Raw genomic sequence first — 18,857 nt, forward strand, 5'->3', positions numbered from 1 at the left:
TGCTGTATTGACCAAAACTACTGTTCATTCTCATTCATCTCCCTTTTTAAATGTATTTTCCAGAAGACAAATGTCCCTCGGGCCAACTGCAATAAAATAATCATGCTATTTACCGATGGAGGAGAGGACAGAGCTCAGGATGTCTTCATGCAATACAACTGGCCCAACAAAACGGTTGGTTTGTTCTGATCCTCACACTATAACAGACACCTCTCAGTCACATCCAGCATTTTATAAGGGTGCTGTGTCTTAATCACCCTCTGAAAACTGGTGTTTCATTTGTTCCTCCGAAGGTTCGAGTTTTCACCTTTTCTGTGGGTCAACACAACTATGATGTCACACCTTTACAGTGGATTGCATGCACCAATAAAGGTGAGCTGAATTTTCTATGTGATTCATTCATTTTATTTTATTCCCTATATCACATACTGTGGAGCCGAGACGTACCCCCACAGCCCTGTCAGATGAAGCATCCCTTCACCTGTACCACTATTTATTTAAAACTATTAATTATGTAAAACTGTTATATTATTAATTACCCTTTTTTTTATACATTTGAATATTCGGTCAAGTATTTGTTTTGCTTGGAGTGGTAGAAACTGGGCGTTTCAACCATTTATCTTTTACTTTAAGTTGACAGTTTCACCAGTTTATTCATTACTTTTACATATTATTACTTTTACTATTATTACTATTTCAACTCACTTTCTAACTAGTTTTCATAAACTCTTACTTTTTGTTGTGTTTGAATTCACTAAAGATCAGTATAAAACAAATTTATAATCTTATTTCGCTTTGGAAAATTTTAAATTTTCCTTATTAAAATATGTGGGTGTATATTTTTTCTTAATCAAATTACAACTGCTACTTTTTTACTTTTTTTTGGTTAAGTAGTTGAGTTTTACCCCATATATCCCCATATACAATATTGATACTATAGAAGGTTTTCAGAAGTTATGTAGCTCAGTTACAATTCCAAAAAATAAACTTTATGCCCTGACAAGATCAGTTGTATAAATTGGACTGTAAAGCATCACCAGTAAAGCACATGTATTTTTAGCTTAACAAATAATTCATTGCTATACCAGGCCCACTCAGTCGATCCTTTAAAAGTCTGTATATTTATTAATCAATACCCAGACAAATAACAAATAAATAAATCACTGAGCTCAGCATGTACAGTACAGTGCACTGGCCCTACTAATGAGCCTGCCTCTCAGATCAGTAAGCAGACCAGCGGTAGTTCTCACAGGGCTCTGTGACATTGATCTTTTCGGGAGAACTCATGTTCCCGAGGATGCTTTTTGCTCGTGCGTGCAGGGACAGTGACTAAATGGTACTCGTGTAACTTGTGCACAAGAGTTGTCTTTTGTTCACACGGAGCTGGTTTCTATTTTGTACAGATTCTGTTGTTATTCTGACACGACAGGTTGGATTTAAGCTGAGAGAGAGTTGTATCTGAGAGGGGAATGCCCTTTTATGTCATCTGATTATGTCCATCAAATTATATTTTTACTTAACAAAGAGACATCAGGATGACCCAGATCAATATCACCAGTAAAGTGAACTTTATAGCTGGAGATTGCACATGTGGTCTGTGGATTATAAATATGTTTTTCAAACAATTTGTCTTATTGACCATGAGAGATTACAGCCTACGTTATTTGAGTTATTTTAACATTTCTCTAGTATACATATAAATAGTCATTGGATTGCATTGTAGAGCTGTAACAATTAGCTGATTCATCCATTAGTCTATCAACATATAATCTATTATAATCTAAGGATTTTGATAATTGATGAATTGTTGAATTCATTACTAACAAACAAAAATGCAAAACATTAACAAGTTCCAGCATACATGACTAAATACTGAATATCTTTAGGTTTCGGACTGTCGGTTGGACAGAACAAGACATTTGAAGACAATATTCTCTGACATTGTATTGCATAAATTAAACCTAATAATTTACAGATTAATAAGAGAACACTCAGCAGATGAATTGATAATAATATAATTATTGGTTGCAGTAAAATATAATGATAGCAGCTTGGAAAACTGGTAAACGAGATCTTATATTTAAAAAAGATTGTTTTCTATGAAGCAGATTCTGATAAGAAATTGGGTCTCAGGTTCTGTGGGACCTTTCACGTTGGACAGCTGATTTAATGATCTTGACTGAACTGTGCAAATACAAATACCGATACCTCAGTTTTTAAGCTCAGTCGTGTTCCTCTTTAAGCTTCCTATCTGTGGGAGTTAAGTGGCTGAGTCACTGGTCTAGTAACATCTAGTAAAATGTGGAATATTTATGAGCACCACTCCTGTGTTTTTTTTTCTGATAGCATCTCTCACACATGCTCTCCCTCCCCCTCTCTCTCTCTCTCTCTCTCTCTCTCTCTCTCTCTCTCCCTCTCCCTCTCCCTCTCTCCCTGTTTGTCTTTTTTCTCTGTCGCTTGCCAGGTTACTATTTTGAGATCCGTTCCATCTGTGCTATAAGGATTAACACCCAGGTGGGTTTGTCTAGTGCCTCTGACACAGCTGATCCCCATTCCCCGTTTCTAATTCTCCTTGTGGCGCTCACTCACTCTGTCGAAACATCTACATCCATTTGTTTGCACAACCATTCTTCCTGTGGCCTGATGTTGGTGGTTTTGAAGCTGCGGCCGGTCACTCATCTCTTTTGTTTTGTCAGGAGTACCTGGACGTGCTGGGACGCCCCATGGTCCTGGCAGGCAGCGATGCCAAGCAGGTTCAGTGGACCAATGTGTATCAGGATGCTTTGGTGAGACTGCATGACCCTGCTGGCCGTATGTGATCAAATATAGTAAATACATCAAACATACATGATACACACGGCTCATAATTTACTGTATTGATTGGGAACCTTGTCTTTGGACTCTGTAGGGTCTTGGCATGGTAGTAACTGGGACTTTGCCTGTATTTAATCTCACCATGGATGGAAACTCACAGGTAAAAAAAACTGGTAATTATATGAAAGGTTAAGTGTTATTATGTTTGCATGTTGCAGATTATAGTCACTTTCTCTTTTTGTTTTACAGCCTTTCAAAGGCAGAATTTATCTCTGTTATATAATGTAAAATAATAAATGAGTACCCTCATTATAGGAATAGTTTAACATTTTGAGAAATATGGTTATTTGCTTCTGTGCTGAGACTTTGGTTTTGCAATGACTTCTTGGTGCTAAGCTAACTTGTTGCTGGCACCAGCTACATATTTACCGGACAGACATGAGAGCAGTATCTCATTTGACCTTTAGCAAGAAAGAGAATAATCTTCCAAACAATTCCTTTAACTGGCTTTAAGTATTGTTGCATTTGTCTGAACAGAATCAGCTGATATTGGGTGTCATGGGAGTCGACGTGCATCTGGACGAGATAAAGCGACTAACACCACGGTACAATGTATGTACATCACATTAGCACCATTATTAGTCACATTTTTCACATCTTTGTCCTTGTGATGGACTGAACATACTGACACATCACTGCTATTCTTTGTTTTTCTATTTCCTAAACAGCTTGGAGCCAATGGATACATATTTGCCATTGATCCAAATGGATATCTTCTCCTTCACCCTAATCTTCAGCCAAAGGTGATATATATATATATATATGTGTGTAATCTATTATATTTAACCTACCAAAAGTCTGATTTCACTGCCGGTAACAGGGAGGGTTGGAGGCATATAGATATGAATTCAGGTCCCTAACAAAAGTTTGGGTTTCAGATTCTGATAGTTTATATATAGCTGAGGTCATTATGATGCTAATATAGCTGTTCTGCACTTGATGATAGTGTGAATGTATTTTTCTCACTCGACTCCTCTCAGCTTGTGAACCTCCCTGAGCCTGTGACACTGGACTTCCTGGATGCAGAGGTGGAGGATAGCAATAAAGAAGAGGTGAGCACTTTGTGCCAAGTGGAACTGAAAAGTTTCTGTTTTCAGGCATTTTCTGTTCCTTGCCGTTGTTAAGCTCATGTTAAAAGTTACTTCCGTGCCAGTGAACAACATCAACTGCCTCCGGACAATCTGCCTACCAGTCTGCAGTGTTCTGTGCAGGTAACCAAAGGCCCACATAACACGCTTTTGTAACATGTTTGTGAATAAAACTGCTTTATGTTTTCTAGATCCGGCGGCAAATGATTGATGGAAAACCAGGTGAAATGCAGGTCAAAACTCTTATCAAGTCGATTGATGAGGTAAGTAAATTATCTTTCTGAGTCTCATTGTAGCTATTATTTCGAGTTTACTAACACGTGTTTAATGATCAGATTTAATCTGGGGTACAATGAATATGCTTAAAGAACATTATGTACAACCTAAGTCTCAAAAAAAGTTTACATCTTTTTTTACTTGAAATATTTATGTAGAGCTACTTGCTAAGTCAACTTTGTCCCAATCTACCCATAACTGCAACTCTATGTTTAGCCATTATTTTAAATCCAAGTCCTAGAAAACGATTTTGTCTTATTTATCAGACTATGACAGTGATGTGCAGCATGCTGTAGGTAAAGATGAGAACCAGCATGAAGCTCATGAGGCCATCAGTCTGCAGACTTAAACAGAAAGTACCTACATTCAACTTTCACTGTGCGTTTATTTCCAAATAAGTGGTATAGATAACTAAAGGCTCATTTAGGCTTATTTTTTTTAATCATATCATTTTTCAGGTTTAGGTTCAGAACAGACCAACAACATCACAGTAAATACACATTATACATGTAGATTACACTGCTAATAAATGGACAGACTATAGGTCCATTTAGTTACGGTTCTTTCTACTAAATATAGTTGAAAATATTGTTCTATTTTCTTTCGGTTTTTACATTAAATATCGGTGTAAGAAAACCGTAACATTGTCAGAAAATATGAATACCTTTAGGTTATTAAATTGGAAGTGTTTGCCCCTTTATTAAAAGACTGATAACACATATATAGAATTTTAGATCATCATTATCACAGATAAGTGTTCTGAAGCTTATTTTACTAACAAACAAACAAACTAACTAACATTAACTAACAACATTAAGGCCCAGGTTGTAAAAAATCGCAGTCATGGCATGAAGTAAAAACAATTGTAGCCTGCATACTTTAGCTGACTGAAATGTACTCAAATGTCTCCTTTTCTGTAGCAATACATCGATGAGGTGTACCGGGGCTACACATGGACTCCTATCAACGGTACAGATTACAGGTGAGCAGTTACAATGTCATCAGTTACAAATAATAACCAAACAGCTGTGTCACGATGAAGACTACATGCACAGATCGATTCACTCTGAGACCCTACGTCCTCTATCTCCTTATTCATTAATTTCTTCTTGTTGGGATGCTGTCACCTGTAGTCTTGGTCTGGTATTACCCCCCTACAATGACTACTACATCCAGGCAGACCTGAGTGATGTGATGCTACAGCTCCAGTGTGAGTATAGAGAGGCAGAGCTTTCAAGATTCTGTTTTATTAAGATTAAACACAAAGATGAGATAAATAAAACACCCTCTGTGTCTGTGTTACAGATATGCAGTCGTTGCTGCCCAGCTCCTTTGAATCCTCAGGTCATGTGTTTCTGGCTCCAAGGTGACCACCATATCTCTCTTTGCGCTCTTGATTTCACTCTTTCTTTATCTGCTAGTAATACATCCGTCCTCTGTCTTTCTCAGGGAATACTGCAAACGTCTGCATCTGTCCGACAACAACACCCAGTTTCTGCAGAACTTCCTCTCACTCATGCTGGACATTTCCCCAGAATCTGATGAGTGTGAGTGCGTTAACAGCATTTGATAGTTTACAATATCTGGCACCGCTGCAGACACACAGGTGAGATAATATACTTGTTTTGTGTCTCAGGTGACCAAGGCCTCATCCACAACCTGATTTTGGATTCTAGGATTATCGGGCAGCTGGCCTCTCGTGTTTGGAAGAACAAAGACTTGAATTCGTGAGTCGACCAGTTGTTGCTTTACACAGTATTCTCACGCACCATCCACCACGCTGTGTGAATGAACAACAATCTGCTTTGATGGTATAAAAAAAACGAATTATTACAGGTATGGCTTCCTGGCTGTATTTGCGTCCACTGATGGAGGAATAACACGTGTTTTTCCTAACATGTGAGTATGATCAATGAGCTTACTAACACAGAGAAATATATTAGTAATCTCACATGTGTTCTGTCTGTTTACTGAAAAATTTAAATGATGTTTGTACAGGGCTGCTGACTTATGGGATGAGGATCCTGAACCCTTCAATTCCAATTACTACAGACGGAGCCTCGACAACAAAGGTTACATGTTCAGAGCTCCATCGAGATCCTGTGAGTAACACGGTGGAACATTTAGAAGCTAAAGAGACAAATATTTCCCTCAGGAGTTGGTGGAGACCAAAACTAAAGCCCACAGTGGATATATTGTCAGCCGATATTGGCCTGTCGCAGACATATCCGTATCATAGCACTAAGTAAGAGAGAAGAATATGCTCTCAGCAGTGTCAACTAGAATTGGTTGACAATGTATGTGTTCAATTATTTAACATTTTAAAGAATATTTAACTTAAATATTCTTTAATAAAGTTATTTCTTTAAGAAAGCAGATTTCTGAGTACCCTTACAGAGTCATATTGGTGCAGAATCGGGGCACAGTCCACATAAAAAAGGTCTATTTTCATTCCAGCTCAAAAATGCACTACACTGGCCTCCATATTGGTAATCAGTGAATGTGAATGTGGATGTGTAATGAAGCAAATGCTTGCTAACATAGTTCACATAAATTATCAGCTTTAAAGGTGATGATAGGTCAATGTTGTGTTCACAGCTTGTTCCTGCTGCCCCCAAATGGGCCAAAAAACAAAAAACACGAACAAAAAAACCCCAAACATTATTTCAGGTTTAACTTTACTTCATCAAATTAGACATAACTGTAAATGTTGGCTACCATTTTTAAAGTCAAAGTTAAGTTTGACCTTGGGATGAGTATGTGGGAAAAATAATTGAATTAAGTTAAATATAAATTAAAAATGATGAATTCAGCGTTCATACATGGGAGACATCAGTTCAGTCTTCAGATGAGTTTTTTTTAATCACATTTTGTTTCAGCGTTGGACGACCCTGCAGCAGCAGAAAATGGCACCATTGGAATTCTGGTTAGTTCAGCTGTTGAGGTTAATTTAGGAGGCAAACTGCTCAAACCTTCAGGTAAGAACAATACTTTTATGCTGCAAACGTAATGTGGTATCCTGTTTTGTACTCTCTTCTTACCAAAATGCTGTTTCTCACCCTCCTCTTCCTCTCTTTGCCCTGATCCTGTGGATCTTGTCACTCAGTGGTTGGAGTGAAGCTGGACTTGGAAGCGTGGGTGGACAAGTTTAAGATCCTGGCTAGCAACGTGTCAGACAGTCGGCAGGGCTCACACAAGGTACAGCACAGTGGCACTAATTACTAATAATCACTTAATTAGACTGCATTTACTGTAACAAAAGTGACATTATTGTCTCGGTGCGCATTTTGTCAAACAGTGTGGACCATCCAGAAGTTGTGAGATGGACTGTGAAGTCAACACCGACGTAAGAACATTTTGTGTTTTCATTCTCACATTAACACAAGAAGAAGAAGAAGATATACTTTATTAATCCCCTTGGGGAAATTGTTCTTTTCACTCTTTTTTTATACACACACACACAGGCTGAAATACACACTTTCATGCACTTGTAGACATGCAAACAGGGAGAGAGATGGTGGAGTGATGGGGCTGCAATGTTAACAGTGCCAGGCTGGGCAGGCTTGGGGTTAGGTTGCCTTGCTCAGGGGCACCTTGGCAGTGCACAGGAGCCAAGTCCCTACACACTGAGCTACTGCCACCCACAACCAGTAGACTGTAGCAGACCTGCTACTGTAGCCAGATACTGTCATCAGGTTAAATCTGTTCTTAACGTGTTCACTTGAAACAATTCATAAATGAGGACAGACCTGTTCTTGCTACTTGTCTCTCTTTCAGTCAGCCAACCCCCTGGTAAGAGGAACACTGAACTGACATTTCCAGTGTAATTAACTAAATCCACACTGCTCCCTGTTGTGTATGGTTAAGATTAAGAGTAATTAACCAGTAGTTTGGACAGATATTGAGCCCTTAAGTCTTATTTTCTTGAAAATAACAGAAGAAAAAGGAACAATCAATCCTGTTTCATATGTTTTTTTGGCAGTGAATTATCTTTTTGTATAGAAAATATCCATTGCCATATGCCTGCAGGTTTTTACAGTCTACTGTCTCCTCCTATAAGATCCGCCTGTATCTTGAGACAGTCTTTGCCCTCCTGCCGTTCAGTGATGTAGTAAAGAGTTAAAAGCTGCTGCTGTGTAGCTCACTTGATGTAAACTGTGCCGTGTTGTCTGTAGGACCTCCTCTGCTATCTCATTGACGATGGTGGCTTCCTGGTGATGTCCAATCAGAGAGATCACTGGAAAAAGGTACGTCTTTGTGTGGTAACATGCTTACTCATATACAATATATAACTACTGTCTACTTTTCTACTTTTAGAACAAAGTACAGCACTTATTCACTATGTTTTGTATGTTTTAAACCTAAAGGTATAAAAATATCTGTAAGCAGATGTGAATTAGTTTCTGAGCTTTCCATCAACATAGTTGTTGTTAATGGTGTTATTTTTATTGCATGTTTTACATCAGATTTTGTTTGTTTGCTTGTTTCAAAAATAGTTTTTGGTACAAGATCATTACAGTATTCAACTAAACTAAATTTAGCTTAAGTCATCGCAATTTCCCTCCGTTTATTCTCCAGTTCAGTTGTCACTGCAGGGCTGTGGGGCTGTTTCCCTGATGCACTTTGTTTTCCTCTCTATTGGGTGTCTGTCCTTTCTATCACAGATTGGTCTTTTCTTTGGTGATGTGGACCCTTACCTGATGCACGCACTCTACAACAACTCAATCTTCACTCGCCGTCAGTCTTTCCACTACCAGTCTGCATGTGAACCAATCAGCAGCAGCCACACCGGTGCAGCACCCAGGGGCATCTTTGTAGTAAGAGACCACCTGCAGGATTTTCATTCTGGGAGATCTTTATTACTTGGTTTAATATGATGGAAAGTCTGTAACTTATCTCTGTTTCTGCAGCCGTCCATCGCTGACATCCTCAGCTTGGCCTGGTGGACATCCACAGTGGCATGGTGAGACTTTGTTTACTGCAAATCAGATGACACCAAGAGCATGTGAGGCGCCCTTTAAAACAATCTTAACTGCTTTCAGACTTCTGTTCATTAAACCAGGAGGGCCTTTTTTTCATGCTAGGCAGCTGACGCTTGGTTATTTTCAGCTCAAAGTTACTGTAGCTGTGACATGTGTGTACTCTCATTTATTGATGTTCACAGATTGTATTTCATTCTTTAACAAAGTGCAATGTGAACACCTTTATAGGTCTGTGACCCAGCAGCTACTGTATGGACTGGCGTACAACAGCTGGCTCTACCAAGGTAGATTAATGCATCTTAACACAATCTTTGTGTGTGCACATAAACATCTGCGTAAATTAATGGATTCAGAAAGGCTCATTACCTTGTGTTTTATGTTAAAAATTATACAAATTAGATGAAAAAAGTAAGTCAAATCTAACAATCAGCTCATTTTCATTGTTCTGACCTCATTAAAAGGGGATTTAGTTTGTTATGATTCGTTATGTGTTCTTGCACCGGAGAACCAGGAAACATCATTTGGTTGAATGTCCTCATAAAATCTGGGTTAAAATCAATTTAAACCAAATTAGTCTGAAAATGGGTGTTAAGAATGTTATTAACATTACTTTAAAAAGGCTAAATTTGGACGTGTGTGTTTTAGATGATGTCCTGGTTGAAGGTTTCGAGACGAGGGAAAGCAGCTGTGTGACCATCCAAAGCCAGTTCTACTTTACAAACACCACCAACTCCTATAACGTGCTGCAGGACTGTGGAAACTGCTCACGGTGGGTTTTTCTGGATGTGTTTGCAGCGTGTTTGTGCTCTCATACCTGTACTGAACACTGTACGAAGCTGGCTATTTATCCATCCCTGTCTCCAATAGGCTGTTCCATGCGAAACGGATAGAAAGCACCAACCTCCTCTTTGTGGTCGCTGAGACGCTTCCCTGCAGCTCATGTGAGATAGAGAGATTGACACAGGTCAGGACAGAGTGTATCCTTTTCAAGCTCTGTGGCATTTTCATTTGTGCGGAAGGTGGAAATCTCATCAATAATGTACGGCAGGTACGTTCACTGTTACCTCTCTTAACTCAAAGCAAACAGTTCAGGAGGAGAATCCATGCGAAGTACTGAGCAACGCACGATATCGTAAAGGCCCGACTTCCTGCTTTGACTACAGTGCCTTAGTGAGTAGATGCACTTTAAGTATGACATTATATCTGTGCCTCAACCCTGATGTGACGGGCTATTTTGAGCACAGAAATAAAAATTCTAAGCACAATTATTAATTTTAACAAGTTATTTGTGTTTTTGCTATTATCCACTTCTCTCTGTGTCCCAGCTCTGTGCACAAATCTTTATGAACTTTTATCTCTGTTGGTAGCTGATCTCTGCCAGATAAACAGTATTAAATAAACTTGTTGGCTAATTTGATTTCAACTACACAGCCAATGTAGTTTAATCCTTCATGTAGTTCCTTCAAAACAAAACAATAACATTGCCACTAAATCAAAGCTATGATTTCCTAAACAGTGTGTTACATCTCACTTAGCTACTGCTTATCGGGCGGCTGTGGCTCAGAGGCAGAGCGGGTCGTTCCTAAATCGGAAGGTTGTGGGTTCGATCCCCAGCCCCTGGTTCCACATGTCGAAGTATCCTTGAGCAAGATACTGAATCCCCATCAGGAGCAGCAATGTGAATGTGTTTGAATGTTAGTTTCTGTTCGATGGACTTTGCCATCAAGGGTGAATGTGGCACGTAGTGTAAAAGCGCTTGAGTGGTCGGAAGACTAGAAAAGCGCTATACAAGTACAGGACCATTTATCTGGCAGACGTTAGTTAACAACCTACCAAGACAGCTTGCAAAGCTAATAAAGCACAGACTAATTTACAACTGGAATATTATGAAGGGTCATAAAATGAGGTATTTAACCATAACTGTATAAACTACTTCTATGTTATTTTCCAAGTGCGTCCCTTCTTTCCTTGTAAAGCTGCCATCCATTATGCTTCAACAAAACTGCTTGTTGGATGGTTTAAAACCTTTCTGATGTTGGAATCAGGTTGGAATAGAGAGTGGGGGCTTTGTGTTTCTGTAACTTTCCGAAAAACCAACAATTTGAACTTCTCGCTTTAGTTCTCTTTTTTCATTCTTGACATTCACAGCTATTTATGCCACTTTTTGTGTGAACAATGGAGTGGGTAACACTATTAATGTGTTCCAGGAGAGACTGTCTGAAAATGTGCAACGCTATCCCCATATTTAAACCACAACCCCCCCCCATAGCTTTTCACTTCACCTTCCAGAAGACACATTGTACACACTTGTTCATTTTAGCATAACTCAATCCAATCGGATTGGACACAAAAACAGCCAAACATAAATTTCGTACTCTAATCTTCTTGTTGGCTGGAATTGTGGCAAACATAAGAGTGCACAGAGCGGAGAAGCTGAGAGAACGATTAAAGTGAGAAAGATGATTATTGTGTTTTTCTGTCTGTAATAGTAAAAACGAAAATGTATTTATTGAACATAGAATAGATTGTCTGCTCATTGATTCTACAAAATATAATTTATTTACTTTCAAAAGATTGTTTTTGTGTTCAAAATGTCCCTCAGGAATGTCAGGCATAAATTCCATGTATGAAGTATAAACACAACCACAAGGATTTTCTTAATGTACAAGTGATGAATAATTTGCTCTGGAAAAAGAGGATTTGTTTTTAATTAACTTAATTAATTCTCGTTGCAGGAAAACACGTCAGAGTGTGGACGGGGTCATGCTCTGCAGTCCTCCATAGGAGTCTCTTTATTCAGCTTATTCTGCCTCTTTTTCATCTCTGACACTTGCAAACACTCTAACTGACATCTTTCATCTCTTTGGGTTTAGGCTCGGATCTACTGAAGGTTAGATCAAACAGAAACTGCAAAATTTTTCTTTTTTGATTTACAAACGGCCCACAGTGCATTGGTGCTTGGGGGAAAAATAATGGCTCAGCTCTTAGTGTTTTTTGCCTTATTGCTCATGCATTTGTTGGTGTTTCAGGGCTCGAGTGCAAAATATAGGAAGAGAATGTGTTGAGTGTGCATGCTACTTAAACTAGGACAAGCATGTTTAAAATTTCTGCACACAGGCTCAGCCATGTAAACGATTACCAAAAAGTCAGGGAGGAAACTGAGATGTACTTTTAACAGGCCAATATATAATAGACAGCTACAGTTATAGGTTTGATTAAGGTGGTGAAATTATAAAAGATCTAAAAACTCAGTTGGATTCAATTGCTTTGTGGTACAAAGCGATATTTATTATATAAGTAAAGACGCAATACCGAACAGTACAAATACAAGCAAAAGTGAATGGAAGTATTAGCATCAAAATTAACAGCAGAAAGGACCCTTTCTCACCATATCATGCACTATATTATCAGATTATTATTGCTGATGTACATGTTGGAGCATTTTAGTGTTGTTGCTTATCAAGATAATTTCCACTACTTTGTATACTGTTGAGTAGTTTTATCTACAACAATCATTCTCAGTATTTACTACAGTAGCAGTAGAAGCATTAAAGTGTTTACAATCAGTCTTTCCCACCAAACCAGCTTGTATTCTTGAGGTTTAACAAACAGGTTGAAAGCATTTCCTGACACATTAAAAAGTAGGATTTAAAAACAAATGTATATGCTTTGTGTACATCCATGTTTACTTGCTAACAGTTTTCTTCTGCCCTACATTCTCTGGTCACCTGCCAGCTTGCAAAACGGGGACCTACTTACAAAAACATTGCGCCATAGCACTTTAAGCTACTTTAAGTAGCATAAAATGGAATTACTTGTGTAAAGAACAAAAAACCTCAACACTGTACCCAAGTATAGTACTTGAGTAAATACTTAGTTACTTTCCATCACTGAAAATACACAGCTGAGTGATATAACAACTTTGTACAGACAGTATTCTGAGTTTTTAGATCTTTCATTGTTACTGTGGTTCATTAGATGAGGCCCACCTCAATAGTTAATATGGATTTACAGTTTTCATACAACTGCAGTGTAAAGCTATCCAAGACGTTTACACAACAGACATCTTTACATTAATCTAACTGCATGAACATGTAAACAAACAGACAGAATCTGCTGCTGGTTGAGCTTCACTCTCTTCTGTAGTTTTCTCAGACTCTGCTGCTTCTGGCAACTTCTGCTTTTGTTGGCTTTGTGAAATTCAAAATGAATTGTCTGCGCCAGTTTTCATTTGCATGGCCAGTCCTAGAAAAAGTATTTGCACAATAAAGGAGCTCCTGCACCTACAGCAGTTTTTACATTATATAAGATCCGGGCCTTAACCTCACATTCACTTCAGTGTCTTTCAATCCACCTCTGACCTTTGCCAAGACAGCTTCAGGACTAAAAGGTGTATCATACATGACAACGACCAAGAATGACTTCCCTCTGCCGTCTCAAGTACGCCCTGTCTTTTAAATCTTTAAATCTAACCATATTTCAGACAGAATTTAGATGTATTTTTTCCCCCTAAAAATATTTTCTTAGAGCACTTTGACGTATAGGACAACAGGTGAGAAAAGCCAATAAGATGAGAGATACCAATGTTAGACCTCCAGCAAGATTTTGTGACTTTTCACAACACATATCAGTGGTGAAATGTCTGTGTAGTTTCATTGTTAAAGTCAAGGTTTGTTTTGTTGAAATGTTTCCACAGAGACTCTGTATGATCTTGAAGTGCTTCCAGTTGATAAGAAGTGTAAAACCAGACTAAAACAGACCAAAAAAGGACAATACTGCTGTCATAATTAAATTCTTTATTCTAGTCCTAATTATCATGACCACAATGTATCATGCATTTCCAGTAATTTCCATGCAGTGTTATCTGTGTAGTCGTACAGCACAAAACACGCACAGGCGTCAGTGTGTGTGGCCAACATGTTTTTAAAACATATTACATCAGTTAGTAATTAGTGATTGAGGGGAAGCTCTCTGTCCCTTTTTTGTATCTTGTATTAGCACTATTTGTCAAACCTGAATTTATGCACTTATGTATGCTTCTGTATGGGGAATGTAGCTTCTGAACAGCTTTCGGTGTTATCAATATGTTATCAGTCTGTGATCCTTTTTGACCCTCTGTTGAGATTCCCCTGAAGTCTCTTTAAAAGTGATGATTCACTGTGGAAGAATATTTAAATTTTTATCATGCATACCTCATACCTGATGACATCTAAAATGTCTGCCCAGTACTGCATGTAGTGTTGCACTTAAAATGTTTGTATAGTTTATTTAGTCTATGTCAGGGATGTAGATGTGGATACAGGCGTACAGGTTGAACCTTGACCCCATAGTACAAGAAGTAATACACACAACATATATTAGGGCTGTAAATTATTTTCATTATCGATTGTTCTGGCCATAATTTTCTCAATTAATCGACACTTGTTTTGTGTGTAAAATGGGAACAAAATAATGAAAAATGCTTCTCACAGTTTCCCAGAGATCAGACTGACATCTTTAAAAGATTTGTTTTGTCTGAACAACTGCACGAACCCCAAAAATATTCAAGCATCAAACCATCACACTGCACAAGCTGGACCAAGCAAATGGTTAATTGATAATCGAAATAGTCGATCAACTAATAGTGTAATTGTGTCACATATATTTTATGTATAAAGTTCTGTAGTTGTAAGGTACAGTTCAAAGAGTGAGCAGGGTGTTCAGTAGCTGTTTCTGCTAAAGTCTTACAAACAAGGCTATAGCATATGTAATGTTAAAACATAAAATGTGTTCATTAGTATGCTTTTCTAAAGACCCCCTTCACTTTTAAGTTTTCACATCACACAAATCACATACAGTTGTGATGTCACAAATTCTGTTCTTACAGATGTTTTAAAATCAGATTTAAGGTAAGCATGGTGAAACTTTCATCCTTCAGCAGATTAATATGAAAACTTTTTTTAATGTCACACTCTGCCCATACATCATTCTGCACAGTGAAGGTCAAACAGCCAAGTAGAGTAAACACATTTTGGAATCGAGGGGGACTTAAATTATTCAAACTAATTTGAATGAATAAGAAAGTAAAGAGTTGTGCATGATAAAATCCTGGAAACATTTTCCCACAATGATTCATCAGCCCCTGATGTCTTTTTTGTTTTATCATTTGATCTGATTAAGGAGTTAATGGTGGATATTTTTAAAAAGCTTTTTTGACAAAATATTTGTAAAATGCTGTTTTTCTCCGTCTGCCTGGTGTTCCACCCTTGCAGTGCCTTGTTGCACTCATTCTGGATGGCAGGAACGTTTGGATCTTAGACGTGTGGACGTTCATCCTGCAGACCGTGTGAAAGACACACTTGAATTTCGAGGGTTGCAATGGTTCAACTCTGAATGGACTTCTCGGTCAGGGAACAAAAAAAGATGCTCTTCATGAACTTGTGAAACCTTTTTTAAAGGAGCACCACGCAGTTGTGAAAGAGCACGACAGAAGTGTGTCAAGCAGCCGGCCTCCCTTCCTGCCTTCTCATGGACAGATGTGTGTCAAAGCTGCCCTTCTGCTACGTGTTGTTTATCTCTACACTGTGGTTCAGCCTCGAATCAAAGCACAGACACTGTCCATTTTTCATAGATTTACTCCGTCCCATCTGCACACTGTATATTCTATATTTGAAGCCTGTCGGAAACATGTACTTTTCCATCAGGACTGACTGAAACGAGTGAATGTTTATGTACAGTATTACCTGCTGTTGTGCATCTCTGCTGTACCCGAGCATGGTGGGGACCGGAGAAGCAGATTAAAGCTCAACACTGTTTGGAGACCTCAGCAAAAACACTGATTAAAAAAAAACAAAAAACAGACCAAAACAAAAAGCTTTTATTGGGAGACCTGCAGTATTAACTTTAGGTCGTATTGCATCATTCAAACAACATTGTTGTACATTGACGGAAAGACATTTTGTGAAACTCTTTATAGCCTACAATATATTACTACTGTTGAGGTCAGTGTTGTAGTTTTGTTTAAAATTACCGGTATTTATTTGCATGATATTTTAAACAATTTACAGATTTGTGTATATAGTCTGATGGATATTTTACATTCCTGTCCACATCCAGCTCTCCAGTCCTGTGGGGAGAAACGGAGGCGCCCTCTGTGGATATTTGGGGTGATGTGGAGGCCTCTGAGCTCTTTGCTGTGTGTAAACTCACGAAGCTGAAAGTTTGACTTCAGTGAAGCCTACAATAACTGTCAGTGTTTGCAATTTAGGTCTTTTGCAGCAAGTAAAAGCACAGAGAAGTTTAGAGTTATGAGCAACATACTGCCTGATTAAACTTTTGTCATTTATTTAGGAAAAAAGTGACATTAAAAAACACTGGATATTATTTATGCATTTAAAGGCTGTATAACAAACAAAACAAGGCAGTGGCATGTGTGGGGACACCCCTTTATGAATTAACTTAGTTTATGAAATAGATTTAAGTGTTGCTTATTTAATTTGTTTATGTATTATTTTATTTATTTGTTTATTTATTTGGGTATTGTGAATAATACTTGTATTGAACAGAAAGGAATTGAATGTGTTTGAAGCTTGCGTGGGCACACTAAGCAGTTTACAAGAAAATTGCAGAAACAGAAAAAAAACATAATCTACTGTATGTCTTTGTCCTTTTTTTATTTACTGAGTATCAAAAGATGAGAATGTTAATGTTTTTGCTGTAACTTTGCTTTTCATTTTGCTGACGTTGTTGTTTACTCGGGACAGTTTCCTCTCTTTGTGCCAGTCTCCAATGCCACCTCATTTTTGTACAGACGATGTGAAGCAGTCAGCAGAAGATGAAGGCCAACTTTGTAAAGATTTTGTCAGTCACATTACAAAATGGATATTTAAATGTTTATATCTTTGGTGATTAAATGCTATTGATATTTTTCACTTCAGCTCTGAATCGTTATTGTTGCATTGATGATTTCACACACTCACATCAAGTCTTCAGTCCAATCGATTAAAATACACTTTGTCATTCTCATTTATAGCCAAAAACACTTCACCAAGTGAAAGGTTTTTCCAATTTTGACCTGCGTGGCAGTCCAATGAGAACTGGTTTGATACTGCTGGTAATAAAGTTAGATTAAATAGCTGGTTAACTTCCCCAGGGTTCATTTGGGTTCATTGTACAGTTGTGAATATAATATGAAATACCCATAAAATATGTCACTTAAACAGGGGTCATCAGTTTACTAAATGTTTGACAAGGGTCCAGTCAGGAAAAAGGTTGGGAACCACTGACCTAGCCAACGGTGGTGCCCCGTTTCTCTGTGATATCAAATATAAACGGAAGAAAAGGCTGAATACAAATGAAGCGTGGCAGGTAGCAGGGGCAGTGATTTCTGTGGGAGACAGTAGCTCCCTTTAGCGTGGACTTGTCACTTTTCAAAACCGAAAACCCCCAAAAGCAAATACAGCCTCTTTAAATGATTACTCGATTGTCAAAACTGTGGGAATCATTTTCTAACAAGTGATTTCAGCATTAAATTAAAATATTTTGCTGCTATTTGCTGTGTTCTCTGATCTGTTAATGGCAGATTTTATATATATATTTATTTCCAAATATTTTAAGTGGAAGTTTTTGGTTACGCAGCAATGTAAATATGGTGTTCAAAAGTGACCGTTGCCCTCTGGACTCCACAGCCATAAGACAGACAAGTGTGAAAAGTTGTTTCCATTTTGGCTCAGGTTTCTCTAAATGTCTAAAAATAAATACAGGTCTGTGTCCTGGCACCATATTAAAGGTTTACAATGCAGGCAACTGAACTGGAGCTGCTAAATAACTCCAGTGGACTTCCATTATCTAATGCAGAAAGACTGTGTTTCTGTGCCAGCTGTCGAGGATTAAAACACAAGTTTAGGGCAGCTTGGCGAGGACCAGAAAAGACATCCAAGAGTCAAGCAGCTTGTATGATTCATCGTGTACATTTGCTCATAATGTCAGTCAGTGAACATTTCAAATGTTGAGCCGAGGTCTTCAGAGGAAAGACGATAGGTTGCTGGCCACTTCCACAGACACTAAAATCTCTGGATGGAGGCTGTGGGATGTTTTGGCTCCTCTGATTCACCAACAGTCCCGCAGGCCAGCTGGTCTCAATAGTCTCATTTGGATTTAAGTGATAGCTTCTATCCAGCAGGCATAGTGCCTTGTTATGTGGCTTAAAGAGAAATACACAGTCTGATTTAGCTATGAAATCAGGCTGTCAGTGTTTGGCAAAGCAGTTCAGAATCGTATTGTCATTTTAATCCATCATGTGAGGTAAGGTATAACCAGCACATCTCAGAGGCTTGTCTCTCATAAGCTGAACAACAGAGACACTGAACAGATGAAGCTTTCAGGAGAGACGATGAAGATTGATGTAGGTCTGCTGCAAAATATAACTTCCTTTTGGGTAAAACTGTTTTAAACTGCAATTTATCAAAGTGAAGAACTAGAATCTGTTGTAGCCTCAGCTGTTGTGTCCATAAGTTTTATTTTATCTTTTTTTAATGTATAAGTTGAGTAGCTTATGAATATGATGAAATGTTTCTGCATTATGTGGGAGAAAGCATATATATTTTCAAGATTGTAAAACAATATTCAGTGAGTTTACTTTTATTAACTGCTAAAATAC

At 38.2% G+C, this 18,857-nt stretch overlaps 1 protein-coding gene across 2 annotated transcripts in view; it reads left to right on the top strand.

Annotated features, from left to right (window-relative positions):
- The window catches only part of LOC127372083 (voltage-dependent calcium channel subunit alpha-2/delta-2-like), a 41,512-nt gene extending 24,377 nt beyond the window's left edge, over nt 1-17,135 (top strand). Inside the window, exons 12-39 of one of the 2 annotated variants that reach the window (XR_007886534.1) lie at nt 64-174; nt 294-372; nt 2,465-2,514; nt 2,697-2,786; nt 2,909-2,974; nt 3,352-3,426; nt 3,543-3,617; nt 3,855-3,926; nt 4,154-4,225; nt 5,159-5,220; nt 5,372-5,448; nt 5,544-5,604; nt 5,688-5,785; nt 5,875-5,965; nt 6,075-6,137; nt 6,237-6,340; nt 7,118-7,216; nt 7,345-7,436; nt 7,537-7,584; nt 8,414-8,485; nt 8,903-9,055; nt 9,149-9,201; nt 9,449-9,504; nt 9,866-9,989; nt 10,088-10,197; nt 10,308-10,390; nt 11,956-13,660; nt 15,472-17,135. Coding sequence is in view for 1 of the 2 variants with exons in the window: in XM_051415438.1 (XP_051271398.1) it covers nt 64-174; nt 294-372; nt 2,465-2,514; nt 2,697-2,786; nt 2,909-2,974; nt 3,352-3,426; nt 3,543-3,617; nt 3,855-3,926; nt 4,154-4,225; nt 5,159-5,220; nt 5,372-5,448; nt 5,544-5,604; nt 5,688-5,785; nt 5,875-5,965; nt 6,075-6,137; nt 6,237-6,340; nt 7,118-7,216; nt 7,345-7,436; nt 7,537-7,584; nt 8,414-8,485; nt 8,903-9,055; nt 9,149-9,201; nt 9,449-9,504; nt 9,866-9,989; nt 10,088-10,197; nt 10,308-10,390; nt 11,956-12,069 (2,250 nt within the window). In the remaining variant the exon portion in view is untranslated. Of the gene's footprint in view, nt 1-63; nt 175-293; nt 373-2,464; nt 2,515-2,696; nt 2,787-2,908; nt 2,975-3,351; nt 3,427-3,542; nt 3,618-3,854; nt 3,927-4,153; nt 4,226-5,158; nt 5,221-5,371; nt 5,449-5,543; nt 5,605-5,687; nt 5,786-5,874; nt 5,966-6,074; nt 6,138-6,236; nt 6,341-7,117; nt 7,217-7,344; nt 7,437-7,536; nt 7,585-8,413; nt 8,486-8,902; nt 9,056-9,148; nt 9,202-9,448; nt 9,505-9,865; nt 9,990-10,087; nt 10,198-10,307; nt 10,391-11,955 lie in introns of both variants that reach the window. The other variant, XM_051415438.1, reaches the window with a different exon arrangement.
- Nucleotides 17,136-18,857: the final 1,722 nt, after the last annotated feature.

Source organism: Dicentrarchus labrax, unplaced genomic scaffold (genome assembly GCF_905237075.1).
Source record: "Dicentrarchus labrax unplaced genomic scaffold, dlabrax2021, whole genome shotgun sequence".
NCBI lineage: Eukaryota > Metazoa > Chordata > Actinopteri > Moronidae > Dicentrarchus > Dicentrarchus labrax.